General features: G+C 46.3%; 1 protein-coding gene across 1 annotated transcript in view; it reads left to right on the plus strand.

Moving 5' to 3' along the window:
• The first annotated feature begins 719 nt into the window (after window positions 1-719).
• LOC133384565 (uncharacterized) overlaps window positions 720-21,654 on the plus strand; it is a 55,840-nt gene continuing 34,905 nt past the window's right edge. The window contains exons 1-3 of the mRNA XM_061626503.1: window positions 720-834; window positions 13,237-13,391; window positions 20,135-20,201. Coding sequence (XP_061482487.1) covers window positions 13,264-13,391; window positions 20,135-20,201 — 195 coding nt within the window. The 5' untranslated portion in view covers window positions 720-834; window positions 13,237-13,263. The remainder of the gene's footprint in view (window positions 835-13,236; window positions 13,392-20,134; window positions 20,202-21,654) is intronic.

Here is a 21,654-nt window from a genome sequence, read left to right on the forward strand (position 1 = left end):
GGATGAAATCCAATTCAACTTGCATTTAAAGGCAAACCTACCTAATCCACACTTTCTGAAACAATGCAAGAACTGAATCATAGCCTTTCTCAAAAATTCAGACTTTTCCAAAGTTTACAGTATGGTTCTCTGGCCATTTCCAGAAATGGATAGACTGGGGCGAAGGGTGAATATGAATGCATATATTAGTGAAAGCAACATACAAGAATGCCTCATACTAGGCAAAATTGCTTTGAAAAAAATGTGTGTATTAGGATAATTTACTCTAAAATGCTGATGAATTTCCTTGAGGACTTTCCCCCATCCCAAAATCACAAACTCTTTTATGGTTTATTGAATTTATATCCTGCCCTTCCTGCCAAAGGAGCCCAAGGTGACAAGCTGATCAGGAAGCATGAAGAACTAAATATAAGGCTGGAAAAAGACGAAACAGAGAGAAGAAAATGATGAGGTCCACCCATTCCTCATCTCAGTGCAGCTTTAATCCCCGGAGGGTGACCAGAGCTTTAAGCAGTTTTTAGTTCTTTGACACTTTCACCGGCTCCCTTTTGCAGAGGGCGATTTAGTTTCCTGGTGAGTCAGGACAGTTCCACCCTTGGCTCCTTTCACCTTTCTGCAGACAGGCAGGTGGATCTTGGAGCTGCTCCGGGTAGATGCAACCAGGAAGTTGCTGCTTCCCTGCCCAGACTAGCTAGCAGCCACCCACCCACACTTCAGCTCGGGATTTGCGTCAAGGAGCTCTGAGCCCTTCCTTGCCCTGCAGAGAAAGGGCCCTTTCCTTCCTAGGGAGGCGAGAAGCGCAGGTAGCCTGGAGGATTCAGTCCCTTTCTTGCGGTGAGTGTTGCTGGCTGCTGCTGTGTTTGCCTGGACAAGGCAGAGAAAAGTTGTTTTTGTTGGAATGAATGAGAGAGCTGGCAGTCCCAATACTGGCCTCTCCCTAGAGATCTGGCTGGGTGGCATTCAGGAGACACTTGTGTGTGTCAGGGCTAGTTTGTTTTCCTCTGCAGGCCTCCTTCTTCCTCGTGGTACCTTTCGTTGTGCTGTTTGTCCCATAGCACTGTCCTGATTCCTTCTGGGTTGTTTTGATAAGACAGGAGTGACTGTCCTGACTCCTTAACTGATACAATCATGGCTGTGACTTCCGGCACCTTGCAGTTTTGCCAGAACAGAGGACACTTATACTTTACACCCAGGCAAGACTATTGGGCCATCCAGCCCAGTACTAAGTGACAGCAGCTCTCCAGAGTTTCAGAGATGAGTCTCTCCCAGCCCCATTTAGATGTGCCGGGGATTGAGTCTGGGATCTTGATGCGCTACCACTGAGCTACATCCTTTTCCCAGAATGCAAGTGCTTTCTAGCACTACTGCTGCAATAAGAACTGATCTGCGGGAACAGACCAAAAGCCCGTTGAGTCCCAGCAACTTCTTTCTCACAGTGGCCACCGAGATGTCTCCAAGATTAGAGGCTGGGAAGGAGGCAATGGGATGGGTGAGAATTTCGATTCAGTTCGCAATTTCAAGCAGAATGTATCAAACTCGCACTTTCCGAAACAACATGAGAACCGAAACACAGCCATCCTTCGAAATTCGCATTTATTAGAATTTGGGGATGCAGTTGCCAACTAAACAATATTTACAAAAATGCATATATTAGAGAAAAAGTGTGCATAAAAATGGATGAGTGAGTATAACATGCAAAAAGTCATGATATGATGAGGAATGGCTTGCAAAAATGTGTACCTTTGTCAAAACTGTCTCCAAAAATGTGTTGTTTTGGAAAAATTCGCACTAAAATGATGGATAATTTTCATGAGGATTTAAAAAAATAATAATTCATAGATTGCTGAAGAAATGTAGAGAACTGAATTTAACACTGGAAAGATAAGAAACTGAGAGAACTGAAATTGACAGATCTTTCCTTCCCAGCTGCCTTCCTCTTTTGTTTGTCCCTGGGATCTAGAGATACAGCTGTGAATGAGAAAGTTTCATGTTGCCTTTGACAGACTCATACTCTAGCCTTCCCCATCCTAGTGCCCTCTGTGCTGGCTGAGGCTGATGGGAACTGTAGTCCAGAATATCTGGATGGTACCATGTTGGCAAAGGTTGGAGCCCACTGAAGCTTGTAGAAAAAGGCACATCTTGTGGCCAGGAGTTCCACACATTAACCCTGTGTAATGTTTCTCAAATAGTATTCTGACTTAGGTAGTGTATAAAATTATGCATGGCATTGAGAAAGTGGATAGAGAAAAGTTCTTCTCCCTCTCTCATAATGCTAGAACTCGTGGACATTCAAAGAAGCTGAATGTTGGAAGATTCAGGACAGACAAAAGGAAGTACTTCTTTACTCAGCGCATAGTTAAACTATGGAATTTGCTCCCACAATATGCAGTAATGGCCACCAGCTTGGATGGCTTTAAAAGAAGATTAGACAAATTCATGGAGGACAGGGCTATCAATGGCTACTAGCCATGATGGCTGTGCTCTGCCCCCCTAGTCAGAGGCAGCATGCTTCTGAAAACCAGTTGCCGGAAGCCTCAGGAGGGGAGAGTGTTCTTGCACTCGGGTCCTGCTTGCGGGCTTCCCCCAGGCACCTGGTTGGCCACTGTGAGAACAGGATGCTGGACTAGATGGGCCACTGGCCTGATCCAGCAGGCTCTTCTTATGTTCTTATGTTCTTAAAAGATTAAAATGCCTGGGAGCATAAAAAGGTCTTTACCTGGCGCCGGAAAGATAGAAGTGTAGGCGCCAGGCGTACCTCTTCGGGGAGGCTGTTCCACAACTCAGGGGCCACCACAGAAAAGGCCCTAGATCTAGTAACCACCCTCCGGGCTTCCCGATGAGCTGGTACCTGGAGGAGGGCCTTAGATTCTGAACGAAGTGAACGGGTAGGTTCATAGCGAGAGAGGCGTTCCACAAGGTATTGAGGTCCCACGCCGTGTAAGGCTTTATAGGTCAAAACCAGCACCTTGAATCTCGCCCGGAAGCAAATAGGGAGACAGTGCAGACGCGCCAGAATAGGTGTTATATGCGAAGACCGACTGGTCCTCGTCAATAGTCTGGCAGCCGCATTCTGCACCAGCTGAAGCTTCCGAACTGTCTTCAAGGGCAGCCCTACGTAGAGCGCATTACAGTAATCCAATCTTGAAGTTACCAGAGCATGAACAACGGAGGCGAGGTCGTCCCTGTCCAGATAGGGGCGTAGTTGGGCTACCAGACGAAGATGGTAAAATGCATTCCGTGCCACCGAGGCCACTTGGGCCTGGAGAGACAAGGAAGAATCGAAAAGAACCCCCAAACTACGTACCTGTTCTTTCAGGGGGAGTGTAACCCCATCCAGAACAGGGTGAACATCCACCATCTGAGCAGGGAAGGCGTTCACCAGCAGTGTCTCGGTCTTGTCTGGATTGAGTCTCAGTTTATTAGCTCTCATCCAGTCCATTATCGCAGTCAGGCAACGGTTCAGCACATCAACAGACTCACCTGAAGAAGATGAAAAGGAGAAATAGAGCTGCGTGTCATCAGCATATTGATGGCAACGCACTCCAAAACTCCTGATGACCACACCCAGCGGCTGCATGTAGATGTTGAAAAGCATGGGGGACAAGACCGACCCCTGAGGGACTCCACAATGGAGAGTCCATGGTGTCGAGTGATGTTCCCCAAGCACTACCTTCTGGTGACGGTCCGCGAAGTAGGAGCGGAACCACTGCCAAGAACATCAGAAGAGCCTGGCTGCTGGATCAGACCAAAGGGGACCCTTCCAGTATCCTGTCCTCACAGTGACCAACCAGATGCCCATTATGGGAAGCCCACAAACAGGACCTCTCTCTGCTTGTCATTCCCAGGTGCCACTCTTATTCTGAAGCATGCTGCCTCTGACAGGGGAGGGCAAACGTAGCCACCATGGCTAGTTGCCATTGATAGCCATTTCCTCCATGAATATGTCTGCTCTTCTTTTAGAGCTATCCAAGCTGGTGGGCATCGCAACATCTTTGGGGCGGATGGATGGGTTATGAATGTGAATGTTTGAGTGATCTGAATACGATTTGTGAGGAGCACTGAAAAGGGAGTTAATTAAAAAATTATTTGCTGCAGCAGGCTGATCATGGGGGGAAAAGCTATCTAGTTTGAACCACTTTATTGCTTAATGTAGAATTACAGATTTCGGTCAATCTTGTATCTATGGCTGTAAACACACTAGTCGCCTATAGCAAAACCTTTCCATTAGTCACACCTGGAGGGGGAACTGGTTGATTTGCTGATCAGTTGCGAAATCTATTTGAAGCTGAATTTTTAAAAAACGCACTGGAACTGATCCAACAAAGTTTTAAGAGTAAAAAGGGGCAGAGTTTGACTAGTGTCATGTGCCCCCGTTTTCAGATAATTCATTTGCAATCACTCGTGGCCAAGTAAGTTTGTCTTCCAAGATAAGGTCTTTAACAGTGGGTCTGTAAGTGACTGTGGAGGCTGATTCTGGATCCACACAGCCTCCCAAGTGGCAGAACAGGGAGTGCGTCTCTACGCTATGATCCTCTGCCTGGTTTTTGTTCAAATGCTGCATCACTTGTACTTCCCGGAGTAATGAGGTGACATCACTCCTGTGTAAGGAATGCTTTGCATTCCCTTTTGAAGACTCATCAAGGCTTTGAAGTTGACAATGAGGACATTGAACTTGTCAAGGATTATCAACACCTTGGCAAAGTCATTAACTAAAATGGAGACAATAGTCAAGAAATCAGAAGAAAGCTAGGACTGGGGAGAGCAGCTATGAGAGAACTAGAAAAAATGGAAAATGGAATTGGACTGCCTTCAAGTCGATTCCGACTTATGGCAACCCTATGAATGGGGCTTTCATGGTAAGCGGCATTCAGACGGGGTTTACCATTGCCTCTCTATGAGGCTAAGAGGCAGTGACTGGCCCAAGGTCACCCAGTGAGCTTCATGGCTGTGTGGGAATTCGAACCCTGCTCTCCCAGGTCGTACTCCAATGCAAAGATGTATCACTGAGCACTAAAGTCAGGACCATTCAGACCATGGTATTCCCGATCTCTATGTATGGATGTGAAAGTTGGACAGTGAAAAAAGCGGATAAGAGAAAAATAAACTCATTTGAATTAATTAATTCATTTGAATTAATTAATTAAAATCGATATGAATATTTGATGCGGGCATGTCATGGACCACCTGAATAAAGCTCATGGGTCATTGGTGGTCCGCAGACCACAGTTTGGGAGCCCCTGATTTTGGGGGCTCTGGTGCCTCCCTGTGTGGATAGGGAAGGACCACAGGGCAGGGGCAGAGGGCACAGACTTTGCATGCAAAATTTCCCAGGGTCAATCCCAAACATCTTTATGTGGGGCTAGGAAAGACTCCTCTTCAGTAGTGTAGGGGCAAATTCAGAAGTGCAGGGCCCCTTCATGACAGCCATGCCCTTCCCCCTGTTTGCTGCTAGGTTGACAATGAGACCCTTCTTAATGCCTTCTCCTACAACAGCAGATGTCCCTAGGAGCAAGTCAGCATGAAAGGGGAGGGTGTTAGCTACTGAGAAGAGTCTTCTCAGCAGCTGACTCACCTCCTTTCATTCTGATTGTCTCCAGTCAGCAGAAAAGGACAAGGAAGTGGTTAACACTGATTCATGCTGATTGGCCCATAGGATGCTGGGAACATAGGGATGCTGCTGCCTAAAAATGTAAGGGGTCTAAGACCCTCCAAGTCCCCTGATGACTACACCCCTGCTCCCATTAAAACCTTTCTAGACAAAGAATGGTAACTATATTTATTGTAGCGAAAAATGGCTTGCAGTCTCAAGCGGACATTTTGTTGGTTTACAAGTGGAGGTTTCCCAGCTAGATGAACACGTCTCTGTCATGGGTGTCTCCTTCCTTGTTTTTCAATTCATTTGCTATTGTTTTCTGAGCTGTTTTTAACTGTAGGGGTTTGTTTTAGCTGTTTTCATTACAGAGTGTGCATCGCCGTGAGACATTTATGTGGAATGTGAACCTCCAGCTCCATCTGGCCCATGAGGCTGTTTTGACATCTTTAAAAACACATTAAAACAAAACATCTTTTTAAAAAAAGCTTTAAAAACATCTTAAAAAACAGTCCCAACACAGGCGCAGACTGGGATAAGGTCTGTACTTAAAAGGCTTGTTGAAAGAGGAAGGTCTTCAGTAAGTGCCAAAAAGACAACAGAGATGGTGCCTGTCTAATATTTAAGGGGAGGGAATTCCAAAGGGCAGGTGCTGCCACACTAAAGGTCTGCTTTCTATGTTGTGCAGAACGGACCTCCTGATAAGATGGTATCTGCAGGAGGCCCTCACCTGCAGAGCGCAGTGCCCAACTGGGTATATAAGGGATAAGGCGATATTTCAGGTATCCTGGTCCCAAGCTGTGTAGGGCTTTGCAGAGCTTGGAAAAGTTACTTTTTTGAACTACAACTCCCATCAGTCCAATCCAGTGGCCATGCTGGCTGGGGCTGATGGGAGTTGTAGTTCAAAAAAGTAACTTTTCCAAGCTCTGCTTTGTACACCAAAACCAGCACCTTGTACTTGGCCTGGTATTTTAAATAAATATTTTAAATAAGTAAATAAGAACATAAGAACATAAGAAGAGCCTGCTGGATCAGGCCAGTGGCCCATCTAGTCCAGCATCCTGTTCTCACAGTGGCCAACCAGGTGCCTGGGGGAAGCCCGCAAGCAGGACCCGAGTGCAAGAACACTCTCCCCTCCTGAGGCTTCCAGCAACTGGTTTTCAGAAGCATGCTGCCTCTGACCAGGGTGGCAGAGCACAGCCATCATGGCTAGTAGCCATGACATATTTTTGTAGTAGTCTGACAGATTTTTGCCAATGTGTCTTTCATTTGGATAGGATGCTTTGCCATCGTTTGGGGGATCTGTGAGTGGGTCCATATCTACTATGAGACAGTGACCGAATTTGCATCCTTGATTCGTCCAAGTTCAGATATGTGTGGGTATGTTTGAGAAGTGGCAAAAAAGAGTGTGCAGTAAATGCTTGTGCGAATGCAGCTGGTTAGCACAGTAGAAAGCCAGCCATATGCCATTGCCATGAAGCCTGATAGCTTCAGGACAGCTCAAAGCATTAACAAAATGTCTTAACTTTAAAACATACAGTTTCTTACTGCAGCTCAACAAGCTTGAATTTTGCTCAGATGTTAGAAATGAGACCTCCTTTTAGCATGACACCAGGGTGGGACCTTGTGGCTCTCCAGATCCAGTCTGGCCGATGGTCCAAGATGATGGAAGTTGGAGTCCACTAACACCTGGAGGGCCGTCGGAGCCTCAACCCTGCCATAATGCAGCATTTCACTCTTATCTCAACCCTGGAAGCTCATTCTTTGGAAATCAACCGACCACTAAAATTGATTTAGTGATAAAGCACCAGGCCTAGAATAGAGGACACAGTACTGGGCAGCTCCACCCAACATTAGGCAATTTGTTCCGGTAGCAAAGGAAGGGAACTGAGGCGGAATTGCTGGGTGCACTGTGCAGGTAGACTAAGTGAAAATGTGGTGCTGTCCTGGAGCTGAGACACGCGGTGACAGCATAGGCAGATGGAAAAGTGGCATTCCCTTTCTGCCGCTTAGCAATGTCTCTCCTTGCCCTGCTAGTAGAAAAGCAAATTGTGCTTCATCTAATTTCCACCTTTCTTTATTAATCCCTGTGAACCTGGCGAGCGGTGCGTGTGTGTGTGGGAAAAGGATCTATTTCAGAGCATTCAGTAATGAGCTAGTGAGGCAACTGACTGCAATTACCTGCCTGTCAAGCAGGACTTGGCATTCCAGATGTGGCCTTGGAACTGGGAAGGAGGTGGTCGCCCTGGATTGCTTGGTGATGGATCTTTCTAGGACAAGGGCCACGTTCCCAAAGCAGAGCTTGGAAAAGTTACTTTTTTGAACTACAACTCCCATCAGCCCAATCCAGTGGCCATGCTGGCTGGGGCTGATGGGAGTTGTAGTTCAAAAAAGTAACTTTTCCAAGCTCTGCCCAAAAGAGGAGGGACAAAGTGTGTTGTTGTTATGTGCCTCCAAGTCGACTAAAGGTAAAGGTGTCCCCGCACTTGTAGTGCGCGTCGTTTCCGACTCTTAGGGTGACATCTTGCGACGTTTACAAGGCAGACCATATATATGGGGTGGGATTGCCAGTTCCTTCCCCAGCCTTTCTTTACGCCCCAGCATAGGCCGGGTACTCATTTTACCGACCACGGATGGATGGAAGGCTGAGTGGACCTCGACCCCTTTTACCGGAGATTCGACTTCCTCCGTTGGAATCGAACTCCGGCCGTGAGCAGAGCTTTGGCTGCATTACCACCGCTTACCACTCTGTGCCAAGTCGACTATGACTTATTAATTTATTTATTGTATTTATATACCGCCCCATAGCCAAAGCTCTCTGGGCGGTTATGGTGACCCTATGAATCAGCGACCTCCAAGAGCATCTCTCATGAACCACCCTGTTCAGATCTTGTAAGTTCAGGTCAGTGGCTTCCTTTATGGAATAAATCCATCTCTTGTTTGGCCTTCCTCTTTTTTTACTCCCTTCTACTCCTTTCTGTTTTTCCCAGCATTATTATCTTTTCTAATGAATCATGTCTTCTCATTATGTGTCCAAAGTATGATAACCTCCGTTTCATCATTTTAGCTTCTAGTTCTGGTTTATATACAGCTTATATTTAAATAAAATTCCAAGCAGTGTACAACAAGTCAAAACAACTTAAAACAACAACTACAAAAAACAATCAATTAAATACAGTTAACCGAACAAAACATCCTCTTTAGTATCCACCTAATATAAACACTGCATATAAAATTAAGTACAAGAAATACAAGAAAAAATCATAATATACATAATAGACTAAACAGAATATTTCCTACGTTTCAAGGAAAAACAAACATGTTAAACTTGTTTTTAAACATAATAGATTAAACAAATCAGATTTCTTAATCACAGTATAATAAAAAGCAAAACAATTAAAACAGCCGGCCCACATTATAACAGAATTTTGTCCTACTACCGTTGGGGATAGGAAAAAAAATGTTTAGTTTACTCAAACACACCCTTACAAAATCAATCAACCCTTACAGTTGGGTGTCTTTTTGGCATAGGACAATAAACACTTTATAGCCTTTTATGCAATTGCTGAGGTCACCACACCCTCTGATCTGTCCACACAGAGGCAGTGATGGCTACCAACTTGGATGGCTTTAAAAGAGAGTGAGACAAATTCATGGGGATAAGTTTATTAGTGGCTACTAGCCGTGATGGCCATGCTGGGCCTCTGCTGTCGTAGGTGGTATGCCTGTGAATACCAGCTGCTGGGAATCACATTTGGGCACAGTGCTGTTGCACCTGGGTCCTGCTTGTGGACTTCCCTTTAGGGCATCTGGTTGGCCACTGTGAGAACAGGATGCTGGACTTGAGAAGCCAACCTAGCAGGGCTCTTATCTCCTTATGGGGTGAAGTACAGACAGAAGCTGAGGCTATCATACTTTGGACACATAATGAGATGACGTGATTCATTAGAAAAGATAATAATGCTGGGAAAAGCAGAAGGGAGTAGAAAAAGAGGAAGGCCAAACAAGAGATTGATTGATTGCATAAAGGAAGCCACAGACCTGAAATTACAAGTTCTGAACAGGGTGGTTCATGACAGATGCTCTTGGAGATCGCTGATTCATAGGGTCGCCATAACTCATGATCGACTTGGAGGCACATAACAACAACAACAACAACAAACAGCCTTTAAATAAGCTTCTCTTGCATTCTTGGGTATGTGATTGTTTAAATCAGGTATGGGAACATTTGGCCCTCCACATGGTGCTGAACTACAACCCATCACCCCTGGCCAATGGCCATGCTTGTTGGGGCAGATGAGAGTTGTAGTTCAGCAACATCTGGAGCCCCAAAGATTCACCACACCCGGTTTAAAGAGTCCATAGCAGGGGATGTTCCTTTTGCAGGGTGGAGTTTGCAGGTCTATAGGGAAGTACGGGGCTGCTTAATTTGTTACATTTGAGCTAATGTGCTTTTCCCACTGATACTACACGTGGCAGATAACTGTCTGTGGCCAATCCTGGAGCATGTGTCGGTATAAGAAGTGTGCCCCCAAAATGTGTTTACTGTGTACACACATTTCATTTTTAGGGGTTTACATAAAGCACTTTGCATGCATCACTTAAAAAAAATGTAAAATGTGACTGGGGAGCAAAGCAAATTGCAATGCACCTTATGCTTCTACTCAGAAATAATTCCCATTGAGTTTAATGGGGCTTACTCACAAGTGAGTGGGTATAGGCGTGCAGCCTTAGTCAGCTTAGGCTGCAATCCAGAACACACTTACCTGGGAGTAAATCCCATTGAACTTCTGAGTACACATGAATTGGATTGCACCCTTAGTCACTATAAGGGTGATATTCAGTGCTAATCCTACCTCAGAGTAGACTCATTGAAGTTAGCATGACATGACTAATGTAGGCTCATTAATTTCAATGGGCCTACTCTGAGCTGCAGGAATTAGTTGACTATTTTTATTTATTTATTATTTGATTTATATCCCGCCCTTCCTCCCAGCAGGAGCCCAGCTAGACTATAACTGTAATACTTGACTTCTTTCTGGTGTGTAGGCAGTACCTGTATGAAACACTTGTTAGTTGACTTGCAAACGAACAACGCCAAAGTCAGTTGTGTGAATGGTTCAGGTACAGCTGTCAGCCATCTGCACATCCATGAAGGGGAGACTAACTGTTCCTTGACATGGAACAAAATTTGCCTTGCACCGTGTCAGACCCTTGGCTCATATAGGTCAGTGTTGCCTATGCCGGCTGTCAACAGTTCCCCAGGGTCTTAAGGAGGCAACTTCCTGAGCCCAACCTGGAGGAGCTGCCAGTGGTTGAAACTTGAACCTGGGACCTTTAGCATGCAAAGCAGCTAGAAATCTAATCAGTCAGTTCATTGCCACAGCATGCTTGCAGAGTTTTCTTTCTTTCTTTCTTTCTTTCTTTCTTTCTTTCTTTCTTTCTTTCTTTCTTTCTTTCTTTCTTTCTTTCTTTCTTTCTCTTTAACATACAGTCTGCTCACCACCAGCAGCCAGAACTGGGAGTGACAATGAACCCATCAAGGCTGTTCAGCTGGGAGTCGTACATTGCTTCTTTTGCCGCACCCAGACTGGATTGTCCTGTTCGTTGCTTGCAGCAGACGCCACTTGGGTGACTCCAGCGGCTTCTTCCTGGTGGGTCGCTATGCTGTGCTCCTCTCTGGTGTGGAGTCCTTGGAGGAATAAAGGCCTTTTATTTGTTTGTTTGTTTGTTTGTTTGTTTTAGCAATGACGATCTCCCAAGAATGCTGCTGGCCTTAATGCATTGAGTTTGTGCCTCCTTTTCTCTGTTATTTCTTCAATACTCATTTTCATGATCGTCTGTCTTTAAAGAGAAATGAACAAGCAGCCAGTTCATATCTCCTTCTTGGGAGAATGTGTGTGTGTGTTAGTTTTGAAAGAGGCCTGTGCCAGGACCCAAAGATTTATATTGATATGTGCAAGTGTCCTATATTATTACCTCAAGAATGTCTTGATTTTCACTATCTACGTGCTTTAAATTCAATATTCTGCAGCAAAGGGGGAGGGGGGAATTTCAGGTTTGTTCTGGTTAAGGTGCTGGACTACGACCTGGGAGACCCGGGTTCGAATCCCCACATAGCCATGCAGCTCACTGGGTGACCTTGGGCCAGTCACTGCCTCTCAGCCTCATGAAAACCCTATTCATAGGGTCGCCATAAGTCGGAATCAACTTGAAGGCAGGACATACATATCTGGTTATGCAGTTTTCTTTTTATGTCAAGCAGTACTCATGTTTGGAGGCTGTAATTGATGTATAATTTGTTCATTAGATTAATAAATATTATACATATAACAAGTTTGCCTTCTGTCGCCTACTCTGAGGTGTAGCCCCCAGCATGCTGCTACAGAGCCCTGCCAATTGGGTTGATGCAGCCTGAGCTATGGCAGTTCTCTCACTGATCATGTTCACGCCTTCCTGTCCCCATAAGGGCCACTTGGCAAAAGTGTGGGTCCACGCGTGTGCTGGACAGATGAGGAGAAAGAGAGAAGAAAGAGTAGAAGATCAAATGCAAAAGCTCCATGTACACAGAGGCTCCCCAGGCGTCCCAATTTTTTACGGAGGACATGATTTTCTGTTACCAGTCCCTGGTGAATCCTGCCCTTATTTGCCCCCTAAATTTGCCTTGTCTTCTAAGGGGAGGGGTAGCTTCACAACTCTATGTGGCAGCCGCCCATTTCACAGGCTGCAACTGCTGAGGTTAATTTTGAATGGTGGCCAACAATTCTAAGTTTCTGTTAGCCAAATGAACAAATAGCTTCTGGACATTTAAAACCAATGGAGGAAAGAAAGAAATGAATATAACACAGAGAGAAAAGCCTTTAATAAGCAATTACTCAAAGGGTGAAGAGAGGGTCACAGGCAATGGCCCCTCTTGTTAAAATAGGAAGATAGGCAGCTGCCTTATACTGGGTCAGACTACATAACCTCAGGGTAGCCAAGATGCTGCCCTCCTGATGTTGCTGGACTCCATCAGCCCCAGCCAGCATGCCCAATAGGTAGGGATGATGGGAGATGCTGTCTAATGACATCTGGAGGGCAATACCTTGGCTACCCCTAATCTACTCCATCACTTTCTACTCTGACTGGCAGTGCCTGTCCTGATCTATTATAAGGTATTTCCTTATCTATTACTTCAGAACCTTTTAAATGGAGGTAGCACCAGTGGGTAAAGCTTTTAGAGGGCTTTCTGCACACACACAGGAGATGCTCTGCCCTTCTAAAACATGTAAGCGAGGGGAGTAACTCGGCTTGTGATTCCGGGTGTGAGAAAAGGGGTGTTAAGTACACAAGAGGACCCTTGTTGTGTAAGTACACAGCAGCGCAGCCCCAGTTTTCATCTGTGAAATGTCTGCTGGTGTGCATTTGTGTGCATTTTTAAAACCTCTTATTAATTTTAAAAAACAGATACATAATGATACATGACATGACAATTATCATATTACAATAATGTAAATAAGTTGTATGGATTACGTGTATATTCTTCTGAAATGCATTGTTCCAAAGCACAGGTGGGGATGCATTTGTGTGGATTGAGAATCTTCCTTTGGCCTGTGCCTTATAACATTTTATTACAGCCATTCTTATGTCTCTGTTTCCCCTTTCAGTTCCCCTTTCCTTCTCCCTGTGGGCGTATGGCTCCGACACTGGTAGGTACAGCATCTCCCAGGCTCCCGTCTTCCCCACTGCTGCGGGGCTTGGGGTCTGTGGCTCCCGTCGTCCTCCTGATCCTGATGCTGCTGCTCTGTTTTCCTTTTAAGAGGTATGTGGCAGCTTTGGGATGCCAGGGTGGGTGTTGTGATCAGAGGCCCATGACTCCTAGAAATGAGGCCCTCCAGGCTGGTGGGGAGTTTTGCAGGCAGATTCTGCAACATCTCATGGACGCATCAATAGTGCGTTAGTGGTGAATTCATACTGGACTGCCCACACCATCATTGTGCTTTATTAGTTGTTCTGTGATGCTTCTGCAGTGTTCTGCATTATTGCTATCTGGAAGGTCATTCTTGTGCTATAGCGCAGCAAAAGCAGCAACGCACACACACACCAACGCATGCAGCGTGAAAAATGGCAGGATTTCAGAAGAGAGGTTCAAGACATGCTCTGATCGGAAGCAAAGCAGTTTGTCTGCCCTGAAACTTTTGCAGCCAGCAGCAGCCGTGAAAGTGGGTTTGCTTATGACTACCCTGGTACCATCATGAGCTCAAATCATCATGAATGCCCAATGAAATGCACATCTGGAGAGGCCCTCAAACTATGCTTAATAGGTGAACAGGTTTATTGTAGAGCTCCTTCTTACTTAAAGTTCCTTGCAGACTCCTGTTCTTCCTTCCAGAATTCTCTTTTTCCCTTGTCTGCCCGCTCTAAGAAATGAGGTGGGCTAGCTTATAGTTAGCCTAGGTCTGGGTGAAAAAAATTGGTCAGCCGGAAAGTTCCAGTGGTGGCTGATGGCTCTAATGTGAGTGGGGCAGTGAATCCAATCTTGAAGTCCAAACTTTCAAGGTGTTTTTTTGGGGGGGGCGGTCTGGCAGTGAGGAGAGGAGTGGGGGGTAAGAGACATGCAAGCAACCTGCATGTGCTGCTTCCTTCCTCCCAGACGATACGACTGTGGAAGGCCTAGGATCCAGGCGCAGGCGAGCCCAGATAATCCCTGGTCAAATCAGGGCTGATCTGAAGCACCGTCTGTGCACAGCAGCCCTACTCAAAAGTCTTGTGTTGTCCAGAAAATGTAAGCCGGTTCAGCCGGGTGTCAGTGAGGAGTGAGCTCTTTAACTTGAAAATAGCTATTAACAGCTCCTTCAGATGTCTCTTATTCTTCTTTTTGCTGCAACTAATTTGGTCGTGCCTTTGATTCTGTCTTAGATGAAGCTTACGGACAATTTTCATGGGCAAATCTACATGTTGTCAGTGGCACCTGGTCGCTCCCTGCCAGTGACGCTTTGTATCTGCTCTGACTTTTAGTCCAAACTTTCAAGGAAAGTTTCTGAGAGCCATCAAAAAATTTACAACACACACACACAGACACCAGCTATATTTCAAATTGCTACCCCAGGAGCCTTTATATTGTGCTGACACCTTTGATGGAGAATTTTTTTTGTTTCTATCATTCCGGGGTGGGGAACCTCCAGCAACAGGCCATTTCCCCCATACCACACCCGCCTGCCCCCACACCTGACAGCAGATGTAACATCACATGTGGGGCAGACAAGGAAGTGCCTTCCAAGGAACCGTCTGGAGCTTAAAGTGAGCTCCCAGTAGTTTCTTTGCAAGCAGAGCTTGCTGATAGAGCGGATCAGCTAATTGGCGCTGACAGGGATCCCAACTGTGAGTGGTTTGACTGGGGAGTAATTGTAGCTAAAAAATTGTCTGGTTTTGGCTGAATGCTGGCCAATATTTTGAGGTAAACTTCATTCCCATGTTTGGCTGTTCAGCATAAAAATGTCTCTTTTGCAGATTTGTCTACTAACCAATATGTCTTTAGCTACATGTGTACCAAATATCAGCTTTAGCTTGTGGTTCACTTCCCATCTACTGTTTCGGGGAGATGCTTACAAATTGTACCCCTTTCAGATTTTCCAGCTATCAGTGTATCTATGAACACACATGCACCAAATTTCAGATTTGTTGGACATCTGGGAAAAATTATTTTAGGGTTCACTTTGGCCTGATTTGGACAACCATATCCCGATGTACTAAGTCACATCATGCACAAGCCTTTTTGCATGTCCATTCTGACCCTCCATTCCCACAGTTTGTTGTGAGTCCCAATTTATTTGTTTGTTTATTTGTTTGTTTATATCCCGCCCTTCCTCCCAGCAGAAGCCCAGGCAAAAGCACCCACAGACTACGGACCTGCTCTTGCGACCCCATCCAAAGGAGGCAACCAACCAATTATCCGAACTTGGGAACCACCAACCCACAGTGCCTCCGTCTTGCTAGGATTCAGAGTCAGTTTATTGGCCCTCACCCAGCCCACCATCGAGTCCAGGCAGCCGTCCAGGGCTTGCATGGCCTCTCCTGATTCAGATGTTACAGAGAAACAGAGCTGGGAATCATCAGCGTACTGCTGACACCTCGCCCCAAATCTCCTGATAACTACTCTCCAAGGTCGTTTTCAGAAAATAGCATTGGGTGATTGTCTTTCAGCCCCTTGGCAGTTGTGCTGTGGGGTGCCGCAGGGTACCATCTTGTCCCCCATGCTGTTTAACATCTATATGATGGGGGACAAGATGGTACCATGCAGCACCCCACACCACAACTGCCAGGGGGCCGAAAGACAATCACCAATACTATTTTCTGAAAACGACCTTGGAGATAGGATCGGAACCACTCTAAAACAGTGCCTCCAATACCCATCTCTCCAAGTCGGCCCAGAAGGATACCATGGTTAATGGTATCAAAAGCTACTGAGAGATCAAGTAAGAGTAACAGGGTCACACTCCCCCTGTCCTTCTCCCGATAAAGGTCATCCATCAGGGCAACCAAGGCTGATTCAGTCTCATTACCAGGCCTGAACCCAGGCTGGAATGGGTCAGGATAATTTGTTTCATCCAAGAGTACTTGCAATTGCTGCACCACAACCCTCTCAATCACCTTCCCCAAAAAGGGGATACTTGCAACTGGGCGATACTTGTCACAAACCAATGGGTCCAGGGTGAGCTTTTTCAGGAGTGGTCAGATCACTGCCTCTTTCAGGGCAGCTGGAACCACTCCCTCCCGCAGTGATGCATTGACCACACCCTGGATCCACTCCGACAACCCCACTGGGCAATCTTAATAAGCCAAGAAGGGCAAGGGTTGAGAGGACACATTGCTGGCCTCATCATCGCAAGCACCTTATCTTCGTCATCAGGCCGCATCAACTGAAACCATTCCCAAGAAGTTGCAGCAGACATTGCACTGGACACCTCATTGGGGACTACAGTAAATGTGGGTGGGGCACCAAGACTGCTACGGAGGCAAGTAACTTTACCCTCAAAGTGCCTTGCACACAATTCACAATGGGCCTCCGAGGGGTCCTAAACTCCATTTCTTGGAGGTGATGTCGACAGACCCCTGACAATACAGAAAAGTTGCACTGGATGGCTACTTGAGGATGTGATCAAGGCAGAGAAGTGGGCCTTCTTCGCCACCCTCACCACCACACAGTAGGCATGGTTATGATGTTTTACTCTTGCCCAATCAGCCTCACAGCACTTCTTTTGCCACTTGTGCTCTAGCCGTCATCCAGCCTGTTTCATTGCCCTTAGCTCACTGGTGTACCAAGGTGCAGACAGGACTCCACAATGCCGGAGAGGGCGCTTGGGGGCAACCGTGTCTGACGTGCCTCACTGTTCCACAGCGTGACAATGGCTTCAACAGGGTCACCTGCTCTATCTACTGGGAACTCCCCCGGGGCATTCAGGAATCCTGTGGATTCCATTAGGCTCCAGGGGCGGACCATCTTAATCTGTCCACCCCCTGCAGGGAAGGATCGGAGCCATAAGTCTAAACTTCACCAGGAAGTGGTCTGACTATGACAATGGGGTGACATCCACCACCCCCATTTCCAGACCACCCAAAACCAAGTCGAAGGTGTGCGCTGCCCTATGCATCGGGCCGGTGACAACTTGAGACAGCCCCATGGTCATCATGGAGGCCATGAAGTCCCGGGTTGGAACACTAGAGACAGCCTCAGTATGGACATTCAAATCACCCAGCACTATCGTTCTGGGCTCCTCCAATACTACAGCCGAGACTGCCTCTGCCAGCTCAGTCAGAGAAGTTACCGGGCAGCAGGGTGGATGGTACACCAGCAGCGACCCTAGTTTACTGTCTCCTCAGCCTGACACCAGAGAGCCAGTGTGGTGTAGTGATTTAAGGTGTTGGACTATGACCTGGGAGACCAGGGTTCAAATCCCTACACAGCCATGAAACTCACTGGGTGACCTTGGGCCAGTCACTGCCTCTCAGCCTCAGAGGAAGGCAAAGGTAAACCCCCTCTGAATACCGCTTACCATGAAAACCCTATTCATAGGGTTGCCATAAGTCGGAATCGACTTAAAAGCAGTCCATTTCCATTCCCATTTTGGCCCGACAACAGTTGCAGGCCCTCACAGCCAGCTCCAAGACAGAGTGGTTTCCTGGTGACAGAGATGGACGTTCTGTAGACCACAGCAACTCCTCCCCGCCCCCCGTCCCTGCATCCTGTGCTGGTGTTGCACTGAGTATCCAGGTGGGCAAAGCTGGATCAGATCAACTCCTCCCAGTGCATCCACCCAGGTCTCGGTAATGCACACCAAATTGGCACCTTCATCCATGATCAAATCATGGATGAGAGTGGTGTTATTGTGTACCGATCTGGTGTTAAACAACAACACAAATAGGCCATTGGGCACAGCAGATGAGCAATGAGGAACCCATCCATGAGAGGAGTAGGAGCAACGAACAAGGTGCAGATAGCCTTGCCCTCATCTTCTATGGTAATTCACTACCTCCCCATGGCTATACTTCCCTCTACCCGTGATCACCAAAATTGGGGTGACATCTCCCATGTTCCTCCATACTAAGACTCCTCCTAAACACCTGATATGGACCCAACAAGAGCCCACCAACAAAACCTAACTGAACCAGTTATCCCAGTAGGCCTCTGAGAGAATTGGGAACAGTCAGACCCACTCAATATTTTTCACACAGGGCACATCTACTCCCCCTCTGTCTCACACCCAGGGAGGTCCAGCCTTCTGCCAGTTGCAGACATCTGTGAAGGCATCTGGCAACTTTCTCCTATCATTCAGTTCACTACACAGGCTCTCACCCTGCACAGGAACTACACATGCGCCATATGCCCTCCCCACTACCAATCTCCTCCAGATTGTTTTTTTCAAAAAAGAATTAGAAGGTGGTAGTGCCCTCGCCCCTAGGACTCCCCAAGGGGCGACCCTGCCAGTGGCAGCATATCTCTAGGATATCTAGCATATCTCAAATGAATCATGGTTTCCCATTTTGTCCAAACCAAAAACGGTGGTTACCATCTTTGGAATAAGCCAGGATATTAAACCATGGTTCGATGCTGGCTTACAGTGCAATCCTTTACATGTCTACTCAGAATTAAGCCCCATTGAGTAAAATGGAATTTACTCCCAGGTAGGAGTGTATTGGATTGCGGTCTTATTCTGAAGCTGATAATCATAATAAATCTCTAGAAGCACTGCTAGCACTTTGGCTAATTTATCCTATACCCATTTTCCTGGTTAATTTATCCTAAAGCCAGTTTCCTGGGAGTAAGCACCGTTGAACTCGGGTGTCTTACTTTTCAGTAGACAAGTATAGGATTGTCCTTTTAAAGTGTTTAAGTTGGTTTATAGCCTAAGCCTGTCCCATTCCTTCTTCTTGGTAAATGTCAGAAGTGAGTGTGTGTCACATGAGATTTGTTGTAAGCATTTGCTTGCAAATGACAGAAAGAAGGATGAATTTTATCGTTAACCGGAGGATTTTCAAATTTTATTTTAAAAAGAGTCTTTCTGTTTAGACGTTAAAGCTTCCCTCCCCTCCACCCCATGTGCAGAAGATTTTACATTGCTGGTAAGCCTTTTAATACAATTTGGCATTCCCATCAAGCTGAAAGCACCTTGGACAGGTCCTTGAAATGTCAAACTAAAACCCGGAGCAGATTCACTGCCCCACTGACACTAGAGTCACCAACCCCCACTGCATGCTGTGTCGCAGTAGGTCTTGCTTAGAAACAGCCACTTACTTAGATGATGGATATTAAATCAAATAAAATTTTATTGCTTATCGACAGAACAGGCCATACAGGTACACAGACATAATAATAAAATCAGTAACATAAAACAGTGATAAAACACCAAAATAAATACCCATAAAATGTGTCACTGTAATAAAAAGTGATTACCAACATTCTCCCACAAGTTCTGGGCAATGGAGGAAGTACTTCTTTACTCAGCGCATAGTTAAACTATGGAATTTGCTCCCACAAGATGCAGTAATGGCCACCAGCTTGAATGGCTTTAAAAGAAGATTAGACAAATTCATGGAGGACAGGGCTATCAATGGCTACTAGCCGTGATGGCTGTGCTCTGCCACCCTGGTCAGAGGCAGCATGCTTCTGAAAACCAGTTGCCAGAAGCCTCAGGAGGGGAGAGTGTTCTTGCATTCGGGTCCTGCTTGCGGGCTTCCCCCAGGCACCTGGTTGGCCACTGTGAGAACAGGATGCTGGACTAGATGGGCCATTGGCCTGATCCAGCAGGCTCTTCTTATGTTCAGTGTGGATTTGTATATATTCTCTTCAGAAACAGTCAATTACTTCCTTTTGCCCAGGGCCAGTTTAGCAAATTTGGCAGTTCTGTATGATACATAGTAGTCTGTGGATATCCAAAGAGCCTTCCCGAGCTGCTCTGATTTCAGGGCCTTTAGAGTCTGTTTTCCCTGTAGGGTAGTTCTCAACAGCATCACGATGCATGGAATTTCTTGAATTGAAAGGCACATGAATTTCTCTCTCTGTTCCAGGAAGAAACGGCAACTATCAACCAGAACTCTTAAGAGGGACTTAAATGCATCAGATCTCATCAGCGTGGTGAGTCTTTTCAGCAGCTATCTCTGAGGGCAATTTGGAAACTTCAGCCAGATGCTGCCCACTTCCTAAACCAGCCTTTGCCAACTTGGCACCCTCTAGAAGTTTTGGACTACAGCTCCCATCAGCTCCAGACAACACAGCTGGGAAAGTGTTCTGCCCTATGCTGTCTGGGCTGATGGGGGTTGTTGCCTCAAACATCTGGAGGGTGTCATGTTGGGGAAGGCTGTACTAAGATTCTGAGCCCAGTCCAAAGTACTGGCTTTAATCTTTAAAACCCTACACCAGAGGTCTTCCATTTTTATTGGCCCGTGGACACATTTGGATTTTTGAGTGAGTGCCTCCATGGATGTCACACTTTCTGGTCACTTCTCCCCCTGCACCAGATCAGCCCCCAGAGAGATAGAGAGAGAGTGCATGCACCCCCAATTCAATTTCCCGGGGAGATCTGGATGAAAACTGGATCCTGAATAATCAATTTCTGAGCCTTGAAAAGCACATAGAGCTGAAAGAGGAAGTGGGAAAGAGTGTCACACTTTCAACTTCCTCTTTCAAATCTATGTACTTCTCAAGGGAGGAAACGGTAGCCACCCTCATCACTTCATGGTCAAGGGGGCAGTGACTGGGGAGTTCAGAGGCCTCATGGAAACCAGGGAAAATATCAAGGGCCCTATTGGGCGGCGTTGGTGAGACCTGTCCTACATGCATTGGGAGAAGCTACATATCCCAAGTATGACCTCTCTTCTGTATGAATGAATAAGGGGGAGGGGACATGAAAGAGGTGAGTAAAATTATGCACAGTGCAGAGAAAGTCATAATACTAGATCCCAGTGGGATTATCCAATGAAACTGAATGTTGGTTGATGATTTGGGACAAACAAAAGGAGGTACTTCACAAAGTGCAGTGATAAACTATGGAATTTGTTACCTCAAGATTTAATGAGGGCTGCCAACTTGGATGGCTTTAGAAGGGGATTAGACAAGTTAATGGAGGCTGCCATTGGCTACTACTCATTCCCTGGTGATATATTACGTACACTGTTAGAGGCAGTATACCTCTGCATGCCAGCTGGTGGGCATCGTGCGTGGGAGACATTTGTTGCACTCATGACCTGCCTGCGGGCTTCCCAGAGGAGACTTACTGCCCACTCTGCAGGAGCAGGGTGCTGGACTAGATGGGCCTTGGGTGTGATCCAGCAGGTCTTTATGCAAAGATGACAAGGGGTCTGCTTGGAGACGGAGGCATGAAAGACGCTGGAGCAGGCCAGGACCCCAGTTACAGAACAAGATTCCCAGTGCACTTCCAGTTGCTTTCTTTATTTTGACTTTTGTGTGGAATAGTGTTGTTTTTTCGTTATATTCAGGTATGCATCTGTGAATTATTTTTTTTATTTTTAGTTAGGAAGAATTATAAACTACTTAATCAAAGAGCCCTCTAAGCAGCGTACCTAGTGAA

Source organism: Rhineura floridana, chromosome 4 (genome assembly GCF_030035675.1).
Source record: "Rhineura floridana isolate rRhiFlo1 chromosome 4, rRhiFlo1.hap2, whole genome shotgun sequence".
NCBI lineage: Eukaryota > Metazoa > Chordata > Lepidosauria > Squamata > Rhineuridae > Rhineura > Rhineura floridana.